The sequence below is a fragment of the Berghia stephanieae genome, chromosome 2 (genome assembly GCF_034508935.2).
Source record: "Berghia stephanieae isolate SIO BIC M18660-M18661 chromosome 2, UCSD_Bste_1.3, whole genome shotgun sequence".
NCBI lineage: Eukaryota > Metazoa > Mollusca > Gastropoda > Nudibranchia > Aeolidiidae > Berghia > Berghia stephanieae.
Genome location: NC_088361.1, coordinates 90,204,685 through 90,229,366, shown reverse-complemented (window position 1 = coordinate 90,229,366; position 24,682 = coordinate 90,204,685). Strand labels below are relative to the sequence as shown.

The window sequence follows — 24,682 nt, the reverse complement described above, 5'->3', positions numbered from 1 at the left end:
GTTATAAATGAGCCAAATCCGAAGTAGCTGGAGGTTAAGCTGGACCGCAGCCTCACTTATTGGGTCCATCTCGAAGAAGTTGCCTGGAAGATAGAGAAATGCAACAGTCTTTTGAGGAAGCTGACAGGAATAGCTAGGGTGCTAATCAAGCACTCCTGAAGACTTCTGTCCTGGCACTGTGCTATTCCACTGCAGAGTACTGAACATTGAGAGGTTGTAAAACTTCGCAAGTCCATTCATATAGTGTCGTGAATGCTGGAATAATGCCTAGAGAATGGGGCCAATCCAGCCTCCCAATGTCCGATGGGAGATGATTACAACTGGCTGGCTTAATAAGATCAAGAGAGGGAATGGGGATACCCCTCTCAAGCGCATAATGGACAGTGCCTCATACTTCGCTTCCCTGACTTCGGATCGGGTTGCGTATCCGAGATGGAAGTCAGTTTGGACGAATTCAATATCTCCAGGGAAATCGACTCCTTGAAACTGGGAGAGCAGTTACCAGGCTTCTGTACCAGCAAGAGGAGACACTGGGTGGCAACGAATCTATAAAGACTTTTCATCATGGTATATATTATTTTTCACAGACAAAAATACATAGAATTTAATGTCTTTTATTTGTAAGAAATTAGTTTATTTGAACGATGCTGACAAGAAGTTCATAGTGTTTTCCATCGGTGAAACTTCTTTCTTAACAGAATTTAAAACTTGGACCTAATGTAGATCACTGCATTGTCATAGTGTGGGGTTTGTGTATTCATGTGTATCTATGGAGTGTATGCGGCTTGTGTAAACCAAGGGATAGAAGTAAAATCAATGTTGCAAATGAAAGGTAACAATATTGCACTTAAAACACATTTAATCCAATACACTGGGTATGCTTTATACTTTATTATAACAGGAAAAGGACAAGAGAGACTAATAATGAACCAAGAATGCTCAAAACAGGAATGTAATAACAGACAAGATTAACGCAATGGCAAGGAATAAAGTCATATTATATTTCTCAGAGTGCTCAACAAAAACCTGCTATCTAACTTTTTGTCTATCTAGTTAAGGAAAAAGAGATAGATATACAGAGTGTCAGAAAAGAGATTACTTCTTTTTAATTGATGTTTTGTTTTATATTTTCCAAAGGATCTGACCATGCAGACTTCAATGAGAGGACGGCCTAGACCTGTCACTGCAACAGTCACAAAGCCAAGGTAATTCACTCTATTATAATGATAATTTAGTTTGTAATAATTTGAAAATGTTGCTCTTGACAGGAATGTTTCCAAAAATACTGTGTCATGTCAAATAGTTGTCTCAGGCAGGTCAAAATCTTTGACAAATTTGGCATCGATGTTTAAGTATCTAAAGTTTTTTAAAATTATTTTAATCATAATGGCTTAATGAGATTATAAAAATCTAACTTTGTTATTCATGGTGGAGGATTGAATAGATGCGATTATGACCTTGAAGTGAGATGAATGCCATGAACAGCAAAAAATACATATAAGCAATGAATGAAGTGGGTACCGACTTGTCTGTCACATGTTTATAACAGTTGCTTCCATTTTCAATTCGAAGTTATTTGCATTATAACTGGCTGCGACAGGCTGAGCCACTGTCTAAAAGAATATACTATTTTAATTCAAATAAAAGCTTTTTGTCAGTTTTGGAGAAGTGCACTTATGTTTTGTTTTTTTAATTCACTCATTTGGAGGAATGGGATGGCCAAATGGAATGGACATTGCACTTACACCCGGATGTCCTGGTTTTGAGTCTTGTTTTCAGGATCTCTTTTTATTCTTGATCAAGAAATTCAGCCCCTTTTTCTCACGGCGGCGCTACACTGCAGCTGACACCTTGATTATCAGTTCATTTTGGCATCATTGCCTACCTTCCATGATTTTGCACGTATTTTATTTAAAAGGAAGCCAATGTATGCCAGCATTTTTCCTCCATTAGAGATTAAGTTGTCATGAATTTCCATTTCGTCAGATGATATAGTTTCCTTCTAGGTATTTGTTAAATGTCAAGATAGTTGCATTTTCCAGTAAAATCTATGCATTCTTCTTTTTAAAAGACAAAAACATTCTTCTTTTCTGTTTCCATTCTAATTATATAAAGAAATGGATTTTGGTGACCCAATAATTATTTTTTAATTCTGTTAATACGGTACTACAACCACAATGGCATTTGAGTGAACTATTACATATTATATAAGATCGTTTATTTTTAATTAGGTCGATTTTAATTCTTTTTTTTTTTATGTTTTATATGTTTGACATGGGAAAAAAACAAAGATAATAAAATGCAATTTTACTAAACCTGGTTGCCTCTTTATCCCTATTTTAAATCAAATGCCTCCTTTTTTACTCTTTCTTTTCTCATATAGATGGATGCAAATCCCAGATCCAGATGCCATGGCAAAGATCCGTCGAAGATCACTTGAATCAAATGGTTCTACAGAATCTCTAACATCATTGCTTGATCATGATAGTTATACTGCTAGTTTGACAGATGAAGACTTGGAGAAAGACATGTCACATAATGCTGAAGAAAAAAATGCAGAAATTGAACATGACAATAAAGACAGAACACGAATAATTAGAAAGGAACATTCAAATAGGAACAAGTAAGTTTGGTTGGATAATGATGTCAGAAATATGATTAATCACATGTGTAGCATTTTAATTCTTATTTAGTCATTTGTATATGATGTCTGCTAACAAACCACAATCTGAATCAAGTAGTAAGTTTGAGTTTTATCTCCAAATGACAAAATTTACATTATGGGGAAAATAAAGAAAAATATAAACAAACAGAAGTCATCTCAAGGCTGAGAGCTCAATTTTATCCTATTTTCTGTTGCTATCCGTTGGATAGAAGGGTGTTAAATACTCATCCTTTTCAAAGTACTTTTCACCAGATCTGCATTCACCCATCACACAGATGCCACTTTTCTAAAAAAAATCATCAGGTTTTACGGAAATATTCAAAATTGAAGTTGAAGATTGTTCTCCCTCTGAACTTTCCAGAAATTTTATTTCTTGCTTTCTTTTTTGCAACTGAAACTGCATTTGAACAATCCCTTGCTGTTTTATTTTAAAATATGGTTATAAATACTAATACTTTCACACAATGTTCCATGTTGGCACAATGTATACTTTATAGCATACTTCATAGTTCAGATGAGTTTAAATAATATATATTTAGATTCAGTTTCATTTTATAGAATATACTTATTAGTAAAGAATAATTTTAAGTCTAGATCATTGTTATCAGAAGTTTATAATGAAGTTTCCATTTCACATTAAGATTCAATGGAGGTAATAACTTGTTAGTGAGGTCAAGAGGGAAATTAACCAGCCCATCATTATTGCGTTCATTTTTTGTTTTTAAATGGAAAAGACAAAAGAAAGGCATCTTGCTCATATGGGAATGTTGTCATTTGAATTTGTCATTTTGCATTGGAGAAAAATAAATTTAGAATTATTTCTCAATCCTCTTTATTGTTTTATTATTTATTATTTATTTTTTTATTCTTTTGTAATATTTTGTTGTTGTTTTTGTTCATGCATTATTTGACACAGTGAAATAGAGAAGGTTGGAATGAAATAATCAAAATGAAGGTCAGGCTCAGACAATATTGTCCCAATTAGTCAGGGACATTTTCCCTATTTGATGGGTAAAATATAGAGAGAAAATTTCTGGGTTTCCCAATTAGAGTGGTTCCCAGTTTCGAGGTCAGACATCATTGTTATTATTATTATTATTATTATTATTATTATTATTATTATTATTATTATTATTATTATTATTATTATTATTATTATTGTTGTTGTTATTATTATTTCTGTTATTATAATATTATTACAGATGACTCCGGTTAATCACACACTCTGGTTATATGCTACACATTTTTGAAAAACTGATTTTTTTCTCCGCTTAATCACACACCTTCTCCACTTAATCGCCCCTACATCATTCTATCTTATTGGAGAAAATTATCTAAACATTATAAGAGTAATAATAAATGTCGTGTTCGCATGTTTTAGTGAGATAACGTGTGTGTATGTATGTGGGAGTGAAGTTTTAACTGTCAACAGATGATAGTACCCCTGACATGATGGACAAACTACATCGCTTCATCCAAGAAGAATGCGTTACAGATTATCTACGAACATTGGCGACATTGGAGACAAGGGTTTATAAACAGCTTGCACAGAATAGAGAGCAACCTATGCTTCATGATTACTATTTTCACATTAATGTCACATTTAGTTGTTGATAAAACATAGAAAGAAAAGAAGAAGAAAAGAAAAGAAACAAAAAAAATCCTCTGATGAGGCCATGTCTTGAACAAGACGATCCTAAGCCCGTAAAAAACTCAGAGGCACTTCAAAATTGGTGCTGAGATGCTATTATTAGCTTCTCCGCTTAATCGACACACTAACCTGAACTCCAGAGGGTGTGCGATTAGCAGAGTCGACTGTATTATTTTTATTAAACACATTCTATGGAATTTTAAGCTATTTCTTATTTTGCTAATAAGCCTGTTAATTTCCTTTTTCAGTCAAAAAGGGAGAGACTCTAGTCCATATAAAAGAAATATCTCGAATAACAGCAACTTGTCTGCTTGGGAAAAATGGGTAATTCACAAAGAGAAAGAAGATCGACAGAAGAGGCAGCAAGATAAAGAAAAGAAAAAGGAAGAAAAATATCAAAAAGATAAAGAACAACAAGAAAAGCTCATCAAATTGCAAAAGGCAGAGGTTGTCAGAAAGTCTTGGACAGAAAAGAAAAATAAAGAAGAGCACCTTGCTAAGAAAATGGAAAAGGCGAAGATCAAAGAAGCTGAACAACAAAAAGAAAAAATTGAGGAGGAATTAAAACAGAAAGCTATTGAGAAGTTTTCTTTATGGACGGATATGAAGAAGAAGGAAGAAAAGCAAAAGAAACAACAGGTTAAAGAAGAGAGCAAGAAGATTGAAGAGCATGAAGAAAAGAGGAAACAGCGGGCCGAAGAATGTTTTCAAAGGTGGCTAAAACAAGCAAAGAATCGCCCAAAGTCAGCACCAAACAGTTATGGTTTCATGTCTGGTAAAGTCATAGGTAAGTTTTTTTCAATAATTTCAATCTTTTTCATTTTCCCTAATAAGTGCACAACCTTAAAGTGTGTTCCCCTTCCCCATTCTTCACACTTGGTCAGACAGTATAAGTATTGTGTGGCATGTGGCTCAGTGTTAAGCATGATCAGTGACCATGTGGATGACAGTGATCATGAAAAATTTTGATCCCAGTGTTGAGGCCCTGGATAAGGCACTTTATACATTTTACCTCTCTTAACTCGGGTGTAAATGAGTACCTGGCTACAGGCAGTGATCAGTGTAAGAGTGTTAATACAAAAAAGTCACTTTTCAGGTGACTGGTACTGTATGAATTGGAAATATGGTTTCAAATGGCCTACTGGGGGAATAAATGAAACAATGTGAAGCGCATTGCACATGGTTAGTTTGTGGAGGTGTCCCATATAAATGTTCATATTTATTTTAAAACTTTTACTGAGAATACATGTGACCTGTGAAATCCTTCTATAAAAAGGTGGGCAGTGTTCCTTTCCTTTTGTTTTTAACTTTCTTTCTTTCACTTTCACTTACCCAGATTATTGATAGGGTCAAAGTCATAGGCTAATTTCAATTCATAGACCACATTTTCTTTATTGTGTCTGGAATGAAAAAGTACACCCTTATTACTCAATTTACAAACATACGCCTGCCTTGAGTATCATGGGATAATACAGTTTTTTTTTCAGATTTGAAAATCTTAATTCCATAGTGATACAAACACCTAAGCTTTATATTTTTTTGTTCACAGCCTTATCTTTGTAGAGTCTTTTCATACTTTTTAGATTTCAAAATCTAGAGAATTTCGATAGTGAATCGGTGAAGAATCGAATTTGATGTGTAAGCGTACCATAATTAACTTATCATCCAAAGTTCCAGTCAACATTTGTATCAGTATTTCTCAGTTCTCTCCATGTTTCCTGGCTTGCTACTTTTACATATATATGTGTTGTGGGTGACTTGTTATTTTTTTAAATTTTTTTTTTCGTTTTTGAAGTCTGGGATATCTTTAAATAAATATAAATAATTTCACCATGGATTTGATCAAATCAAAACAATGAAACAAATACTCAATTGTCAAATTAACTTTATTGAAATCATAAACAGCAAAGAAAGAAATACTTAGTTTTAGATGGAAATTATTAGATTAGATATGAATTAACTCTCAAAATTACTTATATAAAAATCTGATACAATTGGGCAAGGTTTTATTTCATAAAGAGTTTTTCAAACTACAGGAAAATGAAGTCATAAATGAATTGTACTACATTTATATCAATAAACAAATTTTTAAAAGAAAATACTATGATTGGATCTCAGCGCAAATTTTAAAAATTTGATTTTATACAAATTGGAAAGGACATGAAAGAAATATTAATGGCTTTGGTCGCAAACCGTTCAACACACGAAATTCCAACTATGCAGAGATTAAATTAACTTCCAACAAGATAAAGGTTGCAATGGATATGAACGGTTTCATCACATGTTAGAAATTAAACATTTTTATTGTAAAATTTTAATCAATACATATAGTCATTGGTTGAAGAATGATATCGACGTAAACTTAGAAAACTGTGTATTCTTAGAATTTAACGGTTTGCGACAGAAGTCATTGGTATATTGAGTCATAATCTATTTCTAAATTTTACAAACTAGAGGATAAAAATAACAATTTATATGTAAAACATCAACTTTTATGGCGCTTAGAAATCTACTACAATATGGCGCAGTTCATTGTTTAAACAAATTACATGAAATAAAAATGTATACAAAAATATCCATATCAAAAGTATTATGATTCAATTCATGATGGCATCATAAGTAGAAGGGCTGCATTTTAATTCTGGTTTTAAAATGTCATCTTTTAAATGTACACAGGGGAGAGTTTGATTCAGTTTCTAGAGTTGCACAACTAATGGTTTTTTTTAAACTTCTTTATTTTTTTAAATTATTATTTGGGTGATATAAGTAAGTGTATGGGGTCAGCAAAGTTTTTTGTTATATTATTATCCAACAAAGATTATGACCCATTGTCTGAAAATAGTATTTTGTAGGAGTAGTATTGATGCTCAAAATAGAATTTATAGTCAAAAATATGAAAGTTTATTTGTTTTACTTAATGAATATAGTTTCGTAAACTGCTTAAAATCCAAAGTTTTAAATTACTGATCACTATAACTTTACATAGACTTTTTGATATCCGCTTCACCCCGACATGATACCATTTTGACACTTTGAGTCACAATTATATTTTGGCAATTGATTGGTTATGTACACTACAGCTTTGACTCTTTTTTTGAAATTGATATTTGTTTGCATTTGTTATTCATTTTTGGGAATTGAGAGATATTTGATCTTATTCTTATTCTTGTCACCTCATTGCTGTTTCTGCTGCTGTCAGCAATGTTACTTTTACAGTTGTCGTTGTCAATAAGTTTCTTTTGTTTTTACTGTCTTTTCTAGTTAATCATGATCTTGTTCTTCATTCAGCCATTTCTGCCAACGTTGTCATTTTTAATATGGATCTTTTTGGTGTTACTGATGTTGGTGTTGTTATTATTGATGATTTTATTGCTGATGATGGTGATATTGTTGTTGTCGTTGATCCTGTAATCTTTAATTACAGAGATTTGATTTCTTTGTGCTGTTGTTGTAGTAGCCACTGCCACTTTCTTTGTTGTACAAGCTAATGCTGCTGTTGTTGCCATTAATATCATTATTGTTTTTGTTGTTCTGATTCTGGCAAAGTTGCTTGCGGTTCTTGATCTGCTGATATACTAGTGGTGGCCAGCAAGCTGGCTTCAGGTGTTGTTTCAGGGTCACCGATATTTTCAGAACTCTGATCTGCATTGTTAGTGCTCGTTTGTTCTTGCATGGTCGATTCAGGATCTGCAACAGTTGCTGACTCAGAGAGGGCATCATCAACAGGGTTGTCTTTGTAAAATGCCGGGAGTTTCTTGTACTGGGAATTGAAAATAATGAATCATTTATTTAAGTGTGGTTCAGTCATTAACTCACAGACTCTGCACAATTTTGTGTAATATTAATTGCTAATAGCATGTCAAAGGAATAGGATGAAAACTGATCACCTCTATAATAAACAAGAGTCAATTGCATTGTCTCTGTAATAAAAATATGAATGGATCGATTTAACTTCATTTCAGCTCACAGCGTTTGGGAATAGATCAGATAAAAATTTTAAAAATCAGGTTTTGCTTTTTTAAGTAGCTTAGAAGAGATTGGATCATACAATTTGTTTGCTTCTCCAAGTACTTGCTTCTTTCTGTGATTTAAATGTTTTCATAAATATCCCCAAAAAAATGTCATTTCACACCAGAGAAAGGGTTGGGTTTACTCAGAGTAGTAATGTATTTATATTGCTTGAATAATAATAATAAGAAGAAGAATAATAAGAATAATAATAATAATAATAATAATAATAATAATAGTAATAATGATAATAATAATAATAATAATAATAATAATAATAATAATAATAATAATAATAATAATAATAATAATAATAATAATAGTAATAATGATAATAATAATAATAATAATAATAATAATAATAATAATAATAATATAATAATATAATAATAATAATAATAATAATAATAATAATAATAATAATAATAATAATAATAATAATAATAATAATAATAGTAATGATAATGATAAAATATAAAATAGAAATGAAATAATAAATGAATAAACTTTAATCACCCATAAAGAAATTGGTTTTACTAACGTGAATTGCAATTACTAAAAAATAAGGGTTATTAAATGTATTTCCGTAGTTTTATTAACGTATAGGTAGGAAGATTTAAATAAAAGTGCATCTATAAAATAAATATTAATGCATAAAAATATATTATATAATATATTGTACAATGTGCATATGTTATATGATATGTAGACATAGCAGTAAAAGGTAGCTTAAATAAAAATATATTCCGTGTCAATACTTTTTTTGTCAAAAAAGAAGATCATGGAAATTTCTTGCCGACAATTCCCAACCCCAATCCCCATTAATATTCAACAACATTCAAACCAGTGCTTCTAACTCACCACATCTCTGGAATTCGGTTTGGCTCCTTTGTTTATTAGAAGTTTTGCGATGTCTTCTGACTTGTTGTGGGCATAATGGAGCGGTGTTCGGTTTTTCTGGAATTTGACATAAATAGCGTTTTAAATTTATAAGTAATTTTTAATTAATATATTTGATAATTTTCAGGAAAAATCAAATCATTAATGAGTAATTCAAGGGAGTTGGTGAATGAATATTAAAGATTGAAGACAGGCTGCTAATAATTTAATTGGCTGCTTGTGAAAGGGTCTTTTTGTTGTTGTTGTTGTTTGTTTTTTGATGTTTTGTGGGTTTTTAAAAATTTATTTTGTTGGCCTCTTTTTTTTTTTGGGGGGGGGGGGCGCTTAGAGGTTTGTTTGTTTTTGGTTTGATTGTTTGTTGTTTTTTGTATTTTTTGTTGTTGTTTTTGTCTTTTTCATTTTTTTTAAATGTCACACATCATGTTTTTTTTTTCTGTCAAAATTTGTACTGAACAATGACAATATGCAAAGCTATCATTAATCATACACAGTTTTTGGATGAAAACAAAAGCTAATTTTGTAACTGACTTCACTGTGTTTTGTAAAATCTTTGGCTTCAAATTCATATGCTGTGTAATGGGGGCGGGAAGATTGACTGTGTAAAACATCTCAATCTCCCGAAAGTCTTGAATTCTTCTTGGAGCAAGAAACTCAACCGCTCTGCTGACTCTGATATTGTTTAGGTCTTTCTTCGAATTATATTTTGAAGACAATTTGCCCTATTTTCAAATTATAAGTCCATTTATTTTAAGCTTCTAGATATCAGCATCTCTTATTGTTTTAAATGTTTTGGTTTGTTTGTTTTGTTTTGTTTCGTTTTTGTTTCGTGTGCTTTTTTTTTTGGCTCTTTTTTTTTACCTCCTTTAGAAAGCATATATATATGGAATATATATATATAGCATGGAAGTAGAACTTGTAACTATAGGCCGACACTTACATTGTCTCTGGCTTGAAGGAGGTTAGAATGGTGGGAAGATAAATAATCCGCCACGGATACATTATCACAAACAACTGCCCTATGCAGGAGTGAGTGACCACTTCTGTCCTTCATCTGTGCTAGCTGTGGAAGAGCTTCAAGGACCTCTTTTACCTCATCATCTTTGCCGGTCTCCGATAATTTTGTGATGTGCGCCATTTTTTCCTATAATGAAAGAAAAAACGTTTCATCAGTTTGTCTTTTTCATTTTTAAAGCACCAAAGGGATGAAATGGCTATATAGATTCTTATCCGATATATTATCATACCTTCTGATAATTTATGCTGTTACATCTAAGTTTGATATAATGGGCTTCTTTGTCATTTATAACTTTCTCACCAACTGTAAGCCCTAATTTAAATTTGCAACGACACTCTGAAAACCAATATATTCATTCAATTTATGCCATAGATATAATTTGTTTTTTGTTTGGTTATGTTTGCTTGTTTTGTTTTTGTTGTTGTTGTTTTTGTTTTTTGTTGTTTTTTTTTGTTTTGTTTTTTTTGTTGGGGTTGTTTGTTTGTTTTTTCTTTATTTTCTTCTCTCTTTTTTTTTAAAAATAAAGATATAAGTTTGTAGATGAAATGATTCATATATAAATATATGAATGAATATAGGGAAAGTACAGCATTAAAAAAAAAAAAATTAAAAGCAGCACAAGTGTGATTTACAGTTAACAGTTTTCACAATTCAAATTCGATATTTTTAAATCCCAGATAATGTTATTTGTTAATATCAATACGGTACCTTTAGGTTTCCTAGATTTTGCAAAAAGTTTTTAGTCACTTCTGGAAGATTTTCGTCTGCCAAAAGTTCTATGTCGTCATAGCCCTCCAGCACCATCTTCTCCAGTGTGCTGACAATACCGTCTGAAAGGAGCTGCTTCGTGTAATTGTCTGGAGAGAAGAAAAAAAAAAAGAATTATCAGATTATATTCTTTCAATTGTAGCATTTCGTCTCATATCAATATTATGTTAGTGTGACCCGACGATTAAAACTGAATTCTAAATTTGATTATAGAATTTGACTTAAAGTTTTAAAAAGCCATCTTTAATAAAAATTAAAAATTAAAAAATAAAATTCCCTTTATTCATCCCATAGGGGAAATTTGTCTCTAGGGTCTATTCCAAGGGAAGACTGAAATAACCCAGGCGTCAGCCGCAATGCAGCGCCGCAAATTGAGTTAGGGCGAGGTGAATTGCTCAAAGCCACATAGTGCAGCGGCGTGTGATGGAGCTCGGTACCGCTGAGCCACGCTGCCCTTAATGATAATAAGGTTTGCTTTTCAGCTTCAAAAACAAAATTCTATTCTGATAATTAGAACTTAACGCTCGATTTTCTCCATCAAGCTTATTCTGACATGATAACGGATTGCCGCGATGGGTTACTCTGTAGTGATAAAGACAATAGACACAAGTAACAATATATTGTAAACTTCCTACTGCCGTTACTATGGGGGGGAGGGGGGGGGGGGGACAACAAACACGTATTTTTTAATTTTGGCCTGAAAACTCTTCATCCACATGTCTATTGATGTTGCAAAGCCCCAGGTTTAAGAGTATTTGCCATGATGAGGGTCATTTCAATCGTTCGATATTTGGAAGACGAGTTTTGTGGCCAAAATTTTTAATGTATGTGTTTGTGTGTGTGTGTGTGTGTGTGTGTGTGTGTGTTGTTTTGTTTTTTGGTTTTTTTTTCAGAGTACGGCAGTATAAAGCTTGTAACTCAATCCACCTTTTGTTTTTCACCTTTGATTTTGTTTTTTATTCAAAACTTTTTTACTTATGACATGAAGTTATCCAGAAAGACGGGGCAAAAACTTTTGCTATCTTACTAATAGCTTGAATTGTCTCCATATGCCTTGGCTCTTGTGTAATACTGTATATTAAGCTTTAAGTTATCCAGAGAGAAGGGACAGAAACTTTTGCATTATAGTCAAGGCATAACTTCAGTTCCACTCTTTTAATCTCTTACCTATAGCCTGGACTGTCTCCTTGCGCCCAGCCTCTTGTGCAATGTCTCTAGCGGTTCGTCCTTTGATGTCCCTGTCTGCTACACTATAGCCCAGATCTATGAGAGATTTGAGATCGATATCTGGTTTGGAGAGAAAAAAAAACCCAAACCATTTTATCATTTAAGGGGAAAAACGTTTACACTATATGTTGCTCTGAAAGTTAAAAAATATAAGGGATCAAAACTATCTCTTGTGTAGACCCGCAATTTTTATCAAGCTTCGACAATGTCATTTATTATTATTTGTATCTATTTTTTTTTTCTTTTGTCACTATTGATTTTGTTTACGGATTATTTCACAAGTAAAACAAAACATTTAAGTAGTAGTAGTAGTAGTAGTAGTAGTAGTAGTAGTAGTAGTAGTAGTAGTAGTAGTAGTAGTAGTAGTAGTAGTAGTAGTAGTAGTAGTAGTGGAGTGACCAGATTGCTCAGCGTACTAGTTGGCTCTCGGGTTTTGCCTCCCGACTCCGAAATATTTATTTCCTTTCAGATGACCTTTATTTCCTTTATATTACATCGTTATCATAGCATAGCACTAACAATCACTGACAATTTTGGTAATGTTGGAGGTGGAAGGAAATAATACACTTCCTGAAAGCAGACTATGGGTCATTATACTGCCTATGTGTGTCCGTAAAATATTATTTGATTGCTAATTTTTCAAAACTCGAACCTACCTGGTTGGGAAGCAAGCTTGTGCATTTCTATTAGTCCATCAGTGTCTCTGTCCTTGACACTAGGGTCATCATCCACATCTGCTTCGGTTTCGGCTTCCTCGTCCTCCTTTACGGTCGGTAGTTGTGGTTTCTGGGCCAGAGCGGCTTCTTTATTGCTAGATTTTCAGATAGGATTTAATCAAATTATTATTTTTTCACGGAGTCCATTTTACTGCGTATTATTTATACTAAATCTCAATTTTATTTGCCATTGATCGAGCGTCAACTTAGCTTTAAAAGGCGCTATGCTTTAAACAATATAAATAAATATGTCATCACCACTGCATGCCGTTGAACGACCCTATTTTTTCTGAAAGGTGTATATTCCTTATGAATCATTTAATCTCATCAGTAAGTTTGTTGCATTTATTTTCTCAAATGCTTTTAGTTACGGACGGCATCCCTTTTGTTTGGTTGATTGTTTTATTCATCTATATTACTATTTTCCCCAAATCGTTCCATTTGCCTTATTTCTATTTTAATTTATCAGTGAAACTTAAAACTTTGGAGTTTGGAATTTATCCGCATTATATTACCAGTAGATAATCTCACCATCATACCTCCTTTGAAGTTCTTCTAACTCCTGTCGCCTTTTCTCTTCCTCTTCCTCTTTCTGCTTCCTCATTTCATCTTCCTGGAGTCTGAGGAGTTCTTCCTTCCGTTTGAATTTGAGTTCCTCAATTTCGTTTTGCTTCGCCTCTGCTTCACGGATAGTTTTCAGCATGTCCTCTTGCTGTGGATAAACGTGACATATTTTAAATGTGGAAATGCCGTCTCTAAACGGTATCACGTTGGAATAATTTGGATGTGGAAAAGTTAATTTATGGTTTAGAGATATGAGATTTAGGCTAAGTTTACTGTTCCATTGTGAAGAATGCATACAGTTTGAAATATTGCTTAAACCAAAACAAAAATGTCTATTTTTGATAATTTTAACTTTAAATTCGCTGTTTAGCTTTCATTTCAAACCACTCACAACTGTGTGTCCCTCTTAGTCCCATACCGCACAAATGAATAACATGCCGGGCAATAGAATTCACTTCATTACTTATGTAAACTCTAGGTATTCTAGAACGATTTTTCTTTTTTTTTTGGGGGGGGGGGGGTTAGGAATGTATTATGTGACCCGGCGCTTCAATCTGGTATTCATACAAACCTGTTTAGTGTAAGCCTCGTTCTTGTGGTAATCGTAGAGCCATTGCGCAAGGTACTCTATGGGATCCCATGGTCTTCTCTCGGCTATCTCGGCCAGAGCCAAGGTCAAAGCCGTCCCCAAGTGCTGGGCAATGTATTTGCCGTCCATCGTGGTAGGGGGTGGAGCTTGGGCTTGATTTGCACCCCCGTATCGGACGTACATAGGTACGGGCTTGACCTTTTTAGGACCAGGGGGTGTCTTTGGTCTTGGTGGGGCTATCGACAAATAGTGTAGAAGATTTTAAAATAAATGTTTTAGAGAAAAATGGATGAAATTCCCTTTATTCCTCATTAACAGAAATGTGTCTTTTATAACATGGGCATCGGTTGCAGTGTTGACATGGCAAAAAGACCAATATGGGCTAAGATTCTTGCTCAAGAAAAAAAATTAAAAAACGAAATAGCGAAGTGGGGCATGGACCCGGGTCATCTGAGAGGAATTGCAAAGCAGAGAGAGAGAGAGAGAGAGAGAGAGAGAGAGAGAGAGAGAGAGAGAGAGAGAGAGGTGGGGCCATCAGGTATGTACTTACTAGCAGCTCTTTGAATTTCAGGTTCTGGTTCTGGTTGTGGTTTGGGATCGGACTCCGCCTGTTCGTTTTCAATATTGTTTGGCTCCTGGCTTGTTGCATCTGCATTGCTCTCTTTCTCATTTCCAGATGCTGGTCTCGAGGCTTCCTTAGTTCCTCCTTTCATTAGGTTTTCTAACGTTGATTTGATCTCCGAGGCCTGAATTTTCTCCGGATGCTCTGAATAATACTTTGGAGAGTTGCCCGCCTGATAAAAGATTTGTTTTAAAATTCATTTGAAAAATGTGTTCATTATACGCTCATCTCCCACAGGCATTTGACTACAGTTTTATTTATTTATCCTATAGTTTGGTTTTATGTTCAACAATTGTTTTTGATCAGATGGTTGAATAAATAGCAAACTTCTCAGACATTTTAGTTTTACTCATTTTTAAAAAATTATTTATTCACGATCATAAGGACCACTGAGTCGAAATAAATCCTGATTTCCGTATCGTTAAATGGGCCGTAACAATTGCAAGCTGTTTTATGGATAGGATGCCGGTCTATCTATCGCAAAGCACTTTACGCCTGATCCCAGAAATCAGGTTAACACTAATTATTTCTGCTTGGATAGAAGGTCAGAAGAGTTCTCAACCACACCTGAGGCCAATTATACCGATCCTTGTCCTAGCAGGGCGACTGTTTTACCAGCCGATCTACTGATTCCCCTAGTTTCATCCACCACAAAAATACTTATCTTATTTTGTGAGTTGCTATTATGTGTTCTCTCCTCTAAAGTAAACAGAATTCTAGAATTGTGGGGACTTCTATTTTCATTGATGGCATGTGCTGGTCTTATTTGGTGAGTCACTTTGTCACGGACTGTTTCCTCTAAAGTAAATAGAATTCTAGAATTGCGGAAACTTCAGTTTCCATTCACAACACATGCTTATCTTTTTTGATTAATTACATGCCTTAGGATCATTCTCTCTAAGGCAATTAGAATTTTAAAATTGCGATAATCTAATCATACAAACCGCGTCTTCCTGTTCTTCATTTGAGCCCGCCTCTTTGAGAATCTGGTATAGATTCCCCCCATCATCGCATCCCGCAGCGTAGTGGAGAGCTGTTCTTCCCATCTGTTATTATAATAGAGGCACGATGATAACAACTAACGTTGTTTATTGTTTTGTTTTGGGTGTGATATTGTAATGGTGATCAGCTTGTAATGGTAGTTGTATTCTATATTGAAGTGTTGGCATGGATAATTTTTGACCAATTCCTCTCAAAATAGAATGATGTCGGGAAGCTGAATTTTAATCTTATTTTTGAGCTAATGTAAATAGCTTCATTGAGAGGAATGAGTTTTATTTCTGAAACTTAAAAAAAAAATCATTGATTAATTAATTAATTAATAATAATAATAATAATAATTATATTATTATTTATTATTATTATTATTATTATTATTATTATTATTATTTTTATCATTATTATTTTTATTATTATTATTATTATTATTATGATGATGATGATGATGATGATGATGATGATGATGATGATGATGATGATGATGATGATGATGATGATAATAATAATAATAATAATAACAAGAATGTCCGTATCCTTACCATTTTAACTTTAAATTCAATTTTCTTCATCTAGTTCATTACACCAAAGTGAGGCAATGGGTCCTATTTGTTCAATGTGCAACACATAGCAGGTCTGATAACCGAAAGGAATTATTGGCTTAATTTAACATTGTTGTAATAGACACTATTTTAAGTTGGTTTAAGAGTATTTCCATTACAACAATGAGCCCATAACAATTTGGGTTATCGGACTTGCATAATGTTTGGAACAGTGCCATACCTAATAATGTGTAGTACGTCGTAACGGAAATTTACTTACGCCATCTTGGATACTACAGGCCTCTGGGAATGTTGTCAGGATGTGTTTTACTACATCTTCGTTGTTGTACACTACCGCCTGCTCCAAAGGAAACAACCCTGATATCCCAGCCGTCTTGAGTATTTTGGGGTCTGTTAACGTCGTTTGGACGTCTTCTAGTCTTCCATCGCGAATTGCTGCTTGAATCAGGGTGGCCTTGATCTGGGTTAAATATGAATGTATTTTTTAGATGTTGTTATTCATAAAACGACTTGTATTTTACATATATTTAATCTAACGTCTCAAAACGGTTTTATGTCGAGTTGATTCCAATGCTGAAAATTGAATTTATTCAAAAATGATATAACACTTGGATCAACTTGACATGGTTCGTTGAGTAGAATAGACCTGGTCTTGTTTTGTTTTTGTTTTTTGGTTAAGTGCAAAAGACAAAATTTCATATCTTTCTGATCGTTTTCATTTTGAATTAATCGTTTTGGTAATCGGCTCATTTTGCTTAGAGACAGTGGATCGTTTAAAATGATAGTATTGTAATTAACAAGAAAAAAATAGATAAATAAATAAATAAAAACATAATCTGAGACTTTCCTCTTGCTTCTATCCTGTATTTTTTGTTTTGTTTTGTTTTTGTTTTGTTGTTTGTTTTTGTTTTTGTTGTTTGTTTTGTTTGTTTTTTTTTTTTTTGTTGTTTTTGTTTTTTTTTTTTTGTTTATTTTGGTTTTGGTTTGTCCCCCCCCCCCCCCCCCCCAAACAAAATTTGCATTCTTCTTCAGTAAATTTTCAATAGGTTACCAAATTTATCAACTTACTCTCTGGTCAGTAAGTGTAGCAATTAGAGTCTTTGCTTCTTCTGGTACTTCCGTATCTGTTTGGAGTTGGAGGGAGAAATCAGACCACCCGGACATCGCCATCTGTTCCAAAATCATTTGATTATCGCCGGACAGCAACAGCGGCTGTATCAGAACGTCTTTGACGAGTTTTCCGCCCTTTTCCGACTTGACCAGATGGTCCAAAATGCTCAGGCCTTTTTGGTCTTTCAGCGCTAGTTTGCCCGCTGTCTCGAGGAGAAGCTTGGCCACAGGCTCGTCGCCTGATGCTGCCTTTTCCAAAATGAGAAGAACAAAGTTGGCGAGATCCGCCAGTGTTTGCGTGTCGTCTGATTTCATCGTGTTTAGAAACTCGGAGACCTTCTCGGTGTCGCCTGTCTCCAGCGCCTGCTGAAGTAATTCAGTTGGTGGTTCCATGGTTACGGTTGAATCTGAAATGAAATAGACAATACTGAAGTATTTTCCGACGTATTGCTGTATTATTATAAAAGTATTTTTTTATAATACGTGTCATAGTTATAACGTTATCTCCAATGAAAATTATTATTATTATTATTATTATTATTATTATTATTATTATTATTATTATTATTATTATTATCATCATCATCATCGTTATTCTTATTAATCGTCTGCTTTTGATACTATTGATCACAATCTTCTTCTCAAACGTCTTGAAATTACTTATGGCGTGTCTGGTGCAGCGCTTGATTGGTTTAGGTCATATTTGTTTAATCGTAAACAGATTATATTGGTGGATGAATATAGATCGGAGGAAATCTTTCTTGATTGTGGGGTTCCCCAGGGTTCAGTACTTGGACCCGTTCTTTTTGTTTTGTACGTTGGCCCTCTATCTAAAATCATCAGAAGTTTTGGTCTGTCTTACCATCAATACGCTGATGATACGCAATTGTACTGCGTTTCCAATACGAGAAATTTACAAGAAGTATCAGCCAATAGTAAAAATTGTATCCAAAGTGTTAAGAAATGGATGAACGAGAACAGACTGAAACTGAATGATGATAAGACGGAGGTGCTGTATGTGGGGAACAGGAAGTGGAAAAGTGAAACAGATTTGAAGTTGGGGGATGCCTCTATTCAAATTGTTGACAAAGTGAAAAACCTTGGCACATTCTTAGACTCTGGACTGTCGATGGAGCATCAGGTTAATAATTTGGTTAGATCTCTCTTTTTCCAACTAAAAAAGATTGCTTCCATTAGACGGTTCATATCTGAGGATGTGACCAAGCACCTGGTTGTGTCCCTCGTACTATCGAAATTGGATTATCGTAATGCTCTGTTGTTTGGCGTTTCGCAATACAATCTGAAACGTCTTCAGATTGTCCAAAACAGCGCTGCCAGACTAGTATTCATGAAGCATAGGTGCGACTCTGCCGGACCTCTACTTCATGACCTGCATTGGCTGCCTGTTGGGAAAAGAATTAAATTCAAAGCTTGTGTTTTAGTGTATCGTTGTCTTGAAGGTACTGCCCCTTCCTACCTTTCAGAACTAATTGAAAGATACTCAAAACCCCGCCCCTTACGTTCGGACAGTGATTCCACAAAACTAGTTGTCCCTCGAATTCGGAAAAATGCTGGAATGAGATCCTTTTCTCATTTCGGACCCTCTATTTGGAACGCCTTACCGCAGAGCATTCGTGAAAAAGAATCTTTGTCTATTTTTAAACGTTCGCTTAAAACATATTTGTTTCGATTTTAGTAGATGGTATGAGAAGCAAGATAGGTTTGGTTTGTGTTGTGTGTTGTGTTGTGTGTGTGTGTGTGTGTGTGTGTGTGTGTGTGTGTGTGTGCTTGTGGGTGTGAATGAGTATGTTTCAGCCAAAGTAATTTGCAATTTAAGCGCTTAGAGTCTGGTGTCTCGGAGTTATAGCGCTATATAAGTTTTCAGCATTATTATTATTATTATTATTATTATTATTATTATTAATATCATCAGCATTATCACCATCATCAGCATCAGAATCATAATAATAATATAAAGGAGATATGACGATTTGTTGAATAAAAGGGGTGAGAGGGGGCCGAAAATTGTTCAGAAACTTTTACATGGTGCATTATACTATAAACATGAACCGTGTATGCAGGTTATGATTGATGAACCTTATATTGATCCCATTATTATGCTTGTATTACTGCATTGGAGCGATAATGGCTTTAAGTGATTCGTCTTATCTCTCTGTCCTTTATCTTCGGGTCTTCCCCGCCCCCCCCCCCCCGCCCCCCCTCTTATCCTTGCGTGCAAGTCCATTGAATGGTTTGTCTCGTTCACTCTCACATTCACTGCTAGATGCAAAAGTTACAGGGTCGAATCCTGACTTATATTTTAGATGCCGATTTTTAAAAAAAATGGTGGGTGTTTACCGCCTGCTCCAAAGGAAACAACCCTGATATCCCAGCCGTCTTGAGTATTTTGGGGTCTGTTAACGTCGTTTGGACGTCTTCTAGTCTTCCATCGCGAATTGCTGCTTGAATCAGGGTGGCCTTGATCTGGGTTAAATATGAATGTATTTTTTAGATGTTGTTATTCATAAAACGACTTGTATTTTACATATATTTAATCTAACGTCTCAAAACGGTTTTATGTCGAGTTGATTCCAATGCTGAAAATTGAATTTATTCAAAAATGATATAACACTTGGATCAACTTGACATGGTTCGTTGAGTAGAATAGACCTGGTCTTGTTTTGTTTTTGTTTTTTGGTTAAGTGCAAAAGACAAAATTTCATATCTTTCTGATCGTTTTCATTTTGAATTAATCGTTTTGGTAATCGGCTCATTTTGCTTAGAGACAGTGGATCGTTTAAAATGATAGTATTGTAATTAACAAGAAAAAAATAGATAAATAAATAAATAAAAACATAATCTGAGACTTTCCTCTTGCTTCTATCCTGTATTTTTTGTTTTGTTTTGTTTTTGTTTTGTTGTTTGTTTTTGTTTTGTTGTTTGTTTGTTTTGTTTGTTTTTTTTTTTTTGTTGTGTTTGATATTTTTGTTTTGTTTATTTTGGTTTTGGTTTGTCTCCCCCCCCCCCCCCCCCCCAAACAAAATTTGCATTCTTCTTCAGTAAATTTTCAATAGGTTACCAAATTTATCAACTTACTCTCTGGTCAGTAAGTGTAGCAATTAGAGTCTTTGCTTCTTCTGGTACTTCCGTATCTGTTTGGAGTTGGAGGGAGAAATCAGACCACCCGGACATCGCCATCTGTTCCAAAATCATTTGATTATCGCCGGACAGCAACAGCGGCTGTATCAGAACGTCTTTGACGAGTTTTCCGCCCTTTTCCGACTTGACCAGATGGTCCAAAATGCTCAGGCCTTTTTGGTCTTTCAGCGCTAGTTTGCCCGCTGTCTCGAGGAGAAGCTTGGCCACAGGCTCGTCGCCTGATGCTGCCTTTTCCAAAATGAGAAGAACAAAGTTGGCGAGATCCGCCAGTGTTTGCGTGTCGTCTGATTTCATCGTGTTTAGAAACTCGGAGACCTTCTCGGTGTCGCCTGTCTCCAGCGCCTGCTGAAGTAATTCAGTTGGTGGTTCCATGGTTACGGTTGAATCTGAAATGAAATAGACAATACTGAAGTATTTTCCGACGTATTGCTGTATTATTATAAAAGTATTTTTTATAATACGTGTCATAGTTATAACGTTATCTCCAATGAAAATTATTATTATTATTATTATTATTATTATTATTATTATTATTATTATTATTATTATTATTATTATTATTATTATTATTATTATTATTATCATCATCATCGTTATTCTTATTAATCGTCTGCTTTTGATACTATTGATCACAATCTTCTTCTCAAACGTCTTGAAATTACTTATGGCGTGTCTGGTGCAGCGCTTGATTGGTTTAGGTCATATTTGTTTAATCGTAAACAGATTATATTGGTGGATGAATATAGATCGGAGGAAATCTTTCTTGATTGTGGGGTTCCCCAGGGTTCAGTACTTGGACCCGTTCTTTTTGTTTTGTACGTTGGCCCTCTATCTAAAATCATCAGAAGTTTTGGTCTGTCTTACCATCAATACGCTGATGATACGCAATTGTACTGCGTTTCCAATACGAGAAATTTACAAGAAGTATCAGCCAATAGTAAAAATTGTATCCAAAGTGTTAAGAAATGGATGAACGAGAACAGACTGAAACTGAATGATGATAAGACGGAGGTGCTGTATGTGGGGAACAGGAAGTGGAAAAGTGAAACAGATTTGAAGTTGGGGGATGCCTCTATTCAAATTGTTGACAAAGTGAAAAACCTTGGCACATTCTTAGACTCTGGACTGTCGATGGAGCATCAGGTTAATAATTTGGTTAGATCTCTCTTTTTCCAACTAAAAAAGATTGCTTCCATTAGACGGTTCATATCTGAGGATGTGACCAAGCACCTGGTTGTGTCCCTCGTACTATCGAAATTGGATTATCGTAATGCTCTGTTGTTTGGCGTTTCGCAATACAATCTGAAACGTCTTCAGATTGTCCAAAACAGCGCTGCCAGACTAGTATTCATGAAGCATAGGTGCGACTCTGCCGGACCTCTACTTCATGACCTGCATTGGCTGCCTGTTGGGAAAAGAATTAAATTCAAAGCTTGTGTTTTAGTGTATCGTTGTCTTGAAGGTACTGCCCCTTCCTACCTTTCAGAACTAATTGAAAGATACTCAAAACCCCGCCCCTTACGTTCGGACAGTGATTCCACAAAACTAGTTGTCCCTCGAATTCGGAAAAATGCTGGAATGAGATCCTTTTCTCATTTCGGACCCTCTATTTGGAACGCCTTACCGCAGAGCATTCGTGAAAAAGAATCTTTGTCTATTTTTAAACGTTCGCTTAAAACATATTTGTTTCGATTTTAGTAGATGGTATGAGAAGCAAGATAGGTTTGGTTTGTGTTGTGTGTTGTGTGTGTGTGTGTGTGTGTGTGTGTGTGTGCTTGTGGGTGTGAATGAGTATGTTTCAGCCAAAGTAATTTGCAATTTAAGCGCTTAGAGTCTGGTGTCTCGGAGTTATAGCGCTATATAAGTTTTCAGCATTATTATTATTATTATTATTATTATTATTATTATTAATATCATCAGCATTATCACCATCATCAGCATCAGAATCATAATAATAATATAAAGGAGATATGACGATTTGTTGAATAAAAGGGGTGAGAGGGGGCCGAAAATTGTTCAGAAACTTTTACATGGTGCATTATACTATAAACATGAACCGTGTATGCAGGTTATGATTGATGAACCTTATTTTGATCCCATTATTATGCTTGTTTTACTGCATTGGGGGGATAAGGGCTTTAAGGGATTCGTCTTATCTCTCTGTCCTTTATCTTCGGGTCTTCACCGCCCCCCCCCCCCCGCCCCCCCCTCTTATCCTTGCGTGCAAGTCCATTGAATGGTTTGTCTCGTTCACTCTCACATTCACTGCTAGATGCAAAAGTTACAGGGTCGAATCCTGACTTATATTTTAGATGCCGATTTTTAAAAAAAATGGTGGGTGTTTGTTTTTATCCCATATTGAACCTGACACTTCAAAGAATTGGGAGGAGGCATGAAAATAGGCGGTTTGATCGCGTGCACTGCGGATTTGTGCTAAAACGCGAAATTGAAATTTTAACATTAGAAACAGGTATTCTTCGTATATATATATATATATATATATATTATATATATATATATATATATATATATATATATATATATGAATAGTTATGAAATTACGCCAGTTGTCTCAGTGAGGGGATAGCTTCCTATTCTGAAGACTTCTTACGAAACGAGGTTTTTAAAAAAAAGCATTTTTGATGGATTTATCACCTCGAATGCAGCACTTGAGCTCAAGCTAAACCATTTGAATTTGTAACAAATACCGTTTTGTGAAAGGCGTTGACGGTGGAAGTTTACATTCCATTATCTTTATCTTTCGATTAAGCACAATCGATTATAACTTTTTCATAAATATAGACATAGATTAAACAATAATGTCGTCATGACCGACGTGCGTATAGAACAGTAAAGTTTGCTGCCCCAAACGTAAACAATAACAAGTTGCTAGTGATTTCCGTTAGGGACCGGAATAATTTACGCACAATATAGGTCTCCCAATTTTGTAGTTTGAGTTGTAGGCAATACACTTTCAGTATTGAAAATATGTTTACATAAAATCTAACAGTTGCAGAAATAATAATATAAGGCTAAATTATTATGAAAATCAGGCTCCGAATAATTCTCGTTTTGTTCACACCAGCGCAATAATTTGCTCTGGTCTAAAAATAGATAGACTGTAACTTTTGATAAATTTTAGAAAATTTTACCTTTTGTTCCATAAAATATCCATATCTAGACATTATTTGATGCATGATCGAGTATTTATGAATATGTGTTTCTTTTGCCACCTAACAGCCAAATTTTAAAGGTTATTTTTTTTCTATTATTTACATTGGAACGTGAGCTGTCAAGACAGGAACACGTGGTTTGCCACGTGCTTCTCGACCTTTGTTTACGTTTGGGGCACCTAACTTTACTGCTCTATATTTGCAGGTCTGATAACTGAACGCAATTAAGGGTTTGATTTAACATTATTGTAATGGACGCTATTTTTCGTTGGATTTAATGTATTTCCAATACAATAATGAGCCCATAATAATTTTGGTTGACAGCATGAATCTATGATATAAAATTTAATGTATCATGTTTCTTTCTGTTTCGGCATAGACGATTGGCTTTTTTAAATCATTGATTTTTTAAAATGTTTCTTTAACATTGAATATTTATATTTGTGTTGGAGGGGGGGGGGAGCTCAATAGTTGCGTTTGATAACTTTTGACCAATCCACAACCATAACCACCATCATAAGTTCATAAATTATATAATAATGAAACTAATACAATATCATTAATAATAAAAGTAGAGATACTAATTTTCTTGATATTCGCCTATTTCCAATTACAAACTTGTCACACTTTATTAATCGTTAAAGATGTGATCTACAGCTTCAATCTGATATTATGTCGGAATGAATTGGACTTGTAATATGTAAAAAATACAATAACAAAAAAAAAAAATAATAAATAAATAAAAACAACTCTCACTTTCCTCATTGAAGGCGTAAATTTTTACTAAAATTTTATAGATTGAGATTAGAATTCAGTTTTAAGTAGCCGACATAATACCATTTTGAGATGGTGAGTCACACATATTATATTACATTGATGAATATGAATGAAAATAGTCCAACTAACCGATACTCCTCAAGTTGTTTTTTTTTTTGTTCTTTCTTATTTAGGAAGTC

At 34.3% G+C, this 24,682-nt stretch overlaps 3 protein-coding genes across 7 annotated transcripts in view; 1 reads left to right on the top strand and 2 right to left on the bottom strand.

Annotated features, from left to right (window-relative positions):
- LOC144965817 (uncharacterized) overlaps positions 1-24,682 on the top strand; it is a 37,274-nt gene that overhangs the window by 9,261 nt on the left and 3,331 nt on the right. For 3 of the 4 annotated variants that reach the window (XM_078901567.1, XM_078901566.1, XM_078901565.1), the window contains exons 2-4: positions 1,138-1,205; positions 2,384-2,623; positions 4,565-5,103. In XM_078901567.1, the coding sequence (XP_078757693.1) occupies positions 1,147-1,205; positions 2,384-2,623; positions 4,565-5,103 (838 nt within the window). In that variant the 5' untranslated portion in view covers positions 1,138-1,146. Of the gene's footprint in view, positions 1-1,137; positions 1,206-2,383; positions 2,624-4,564; positions 5,104-16,297; positions 16,517-24,682 lie in introns of those variants that run through there. The other variant, XM_078901568.1, reaches the window with a different exon arrangement.
- On the bottom strand, positions 7,699-17,796 carry LOC144965815 (uncharacterized). Of its 2 annotated transcripts, none has more exons than XM_078901561.1 (12): positions 17,353-17,796; positions 16,544-16,744; positions 15,670-15,771; positions 14,654-14,897; positions 14,086-14,339; positions 13,490-13,662; positions 12,891-13,045; positions 12,175-12,294; positions 10,948-11,096; positions 10,162-10,365; positions 9,186-9,281; positions 7,699-8,076 (listed from the first exon to the last, which is right to left on the bottom strand). In XM_078901561.1, exons 1-12 carry the CDS (start codon positions 17,785-17,787, stop codon positions 7,831-7,833), a joined length of 2,379 nt encoding a protein of 792 aa, XP_078757687.1. In that variant the 5' UTR covers positions 17,788-17,796; the 3' UTR covers positions 7,699-7,830. The 2 variants fall into 2 exon arrangements, with proteins under 2 accessions (XP_078757687.1, XP_078757688.1); XM_078901562.1 differs by having other exon boundaries at positions 17,731-17,796.
- LOC144965818 (uncharacterized) overlaps positions 19,707-24,682 on the bottom strand; it is a 5,017-nt gene continuing 41 nt past the window's right edge. Inside the window, exons 1-3 of the mRNA XM_078901569.1 lie at positions 24,633-24,682; positions 20,491-20,939; positions 19,707-19,878 (exon numbers count right to left, since the gene is read on the bottom strand). The exon at positions 24,633-24,682 is cut by the window's right edge and continues 41 nt beyond it. Coding sequence (XP_078757695.1) covers positions 19,729-19,878; positions 20,491-20,925 — 585 coding nt within the window. The 5' untranslated portion in view covers positions 20,926-20,939; positions 24,633-24,682 and the 3' untranslated portion in view covers positions 19,707-19,728. The remainder of the gene's footprint in view (positions 19,879-20,490; positions 20,940-24,632) is intronic.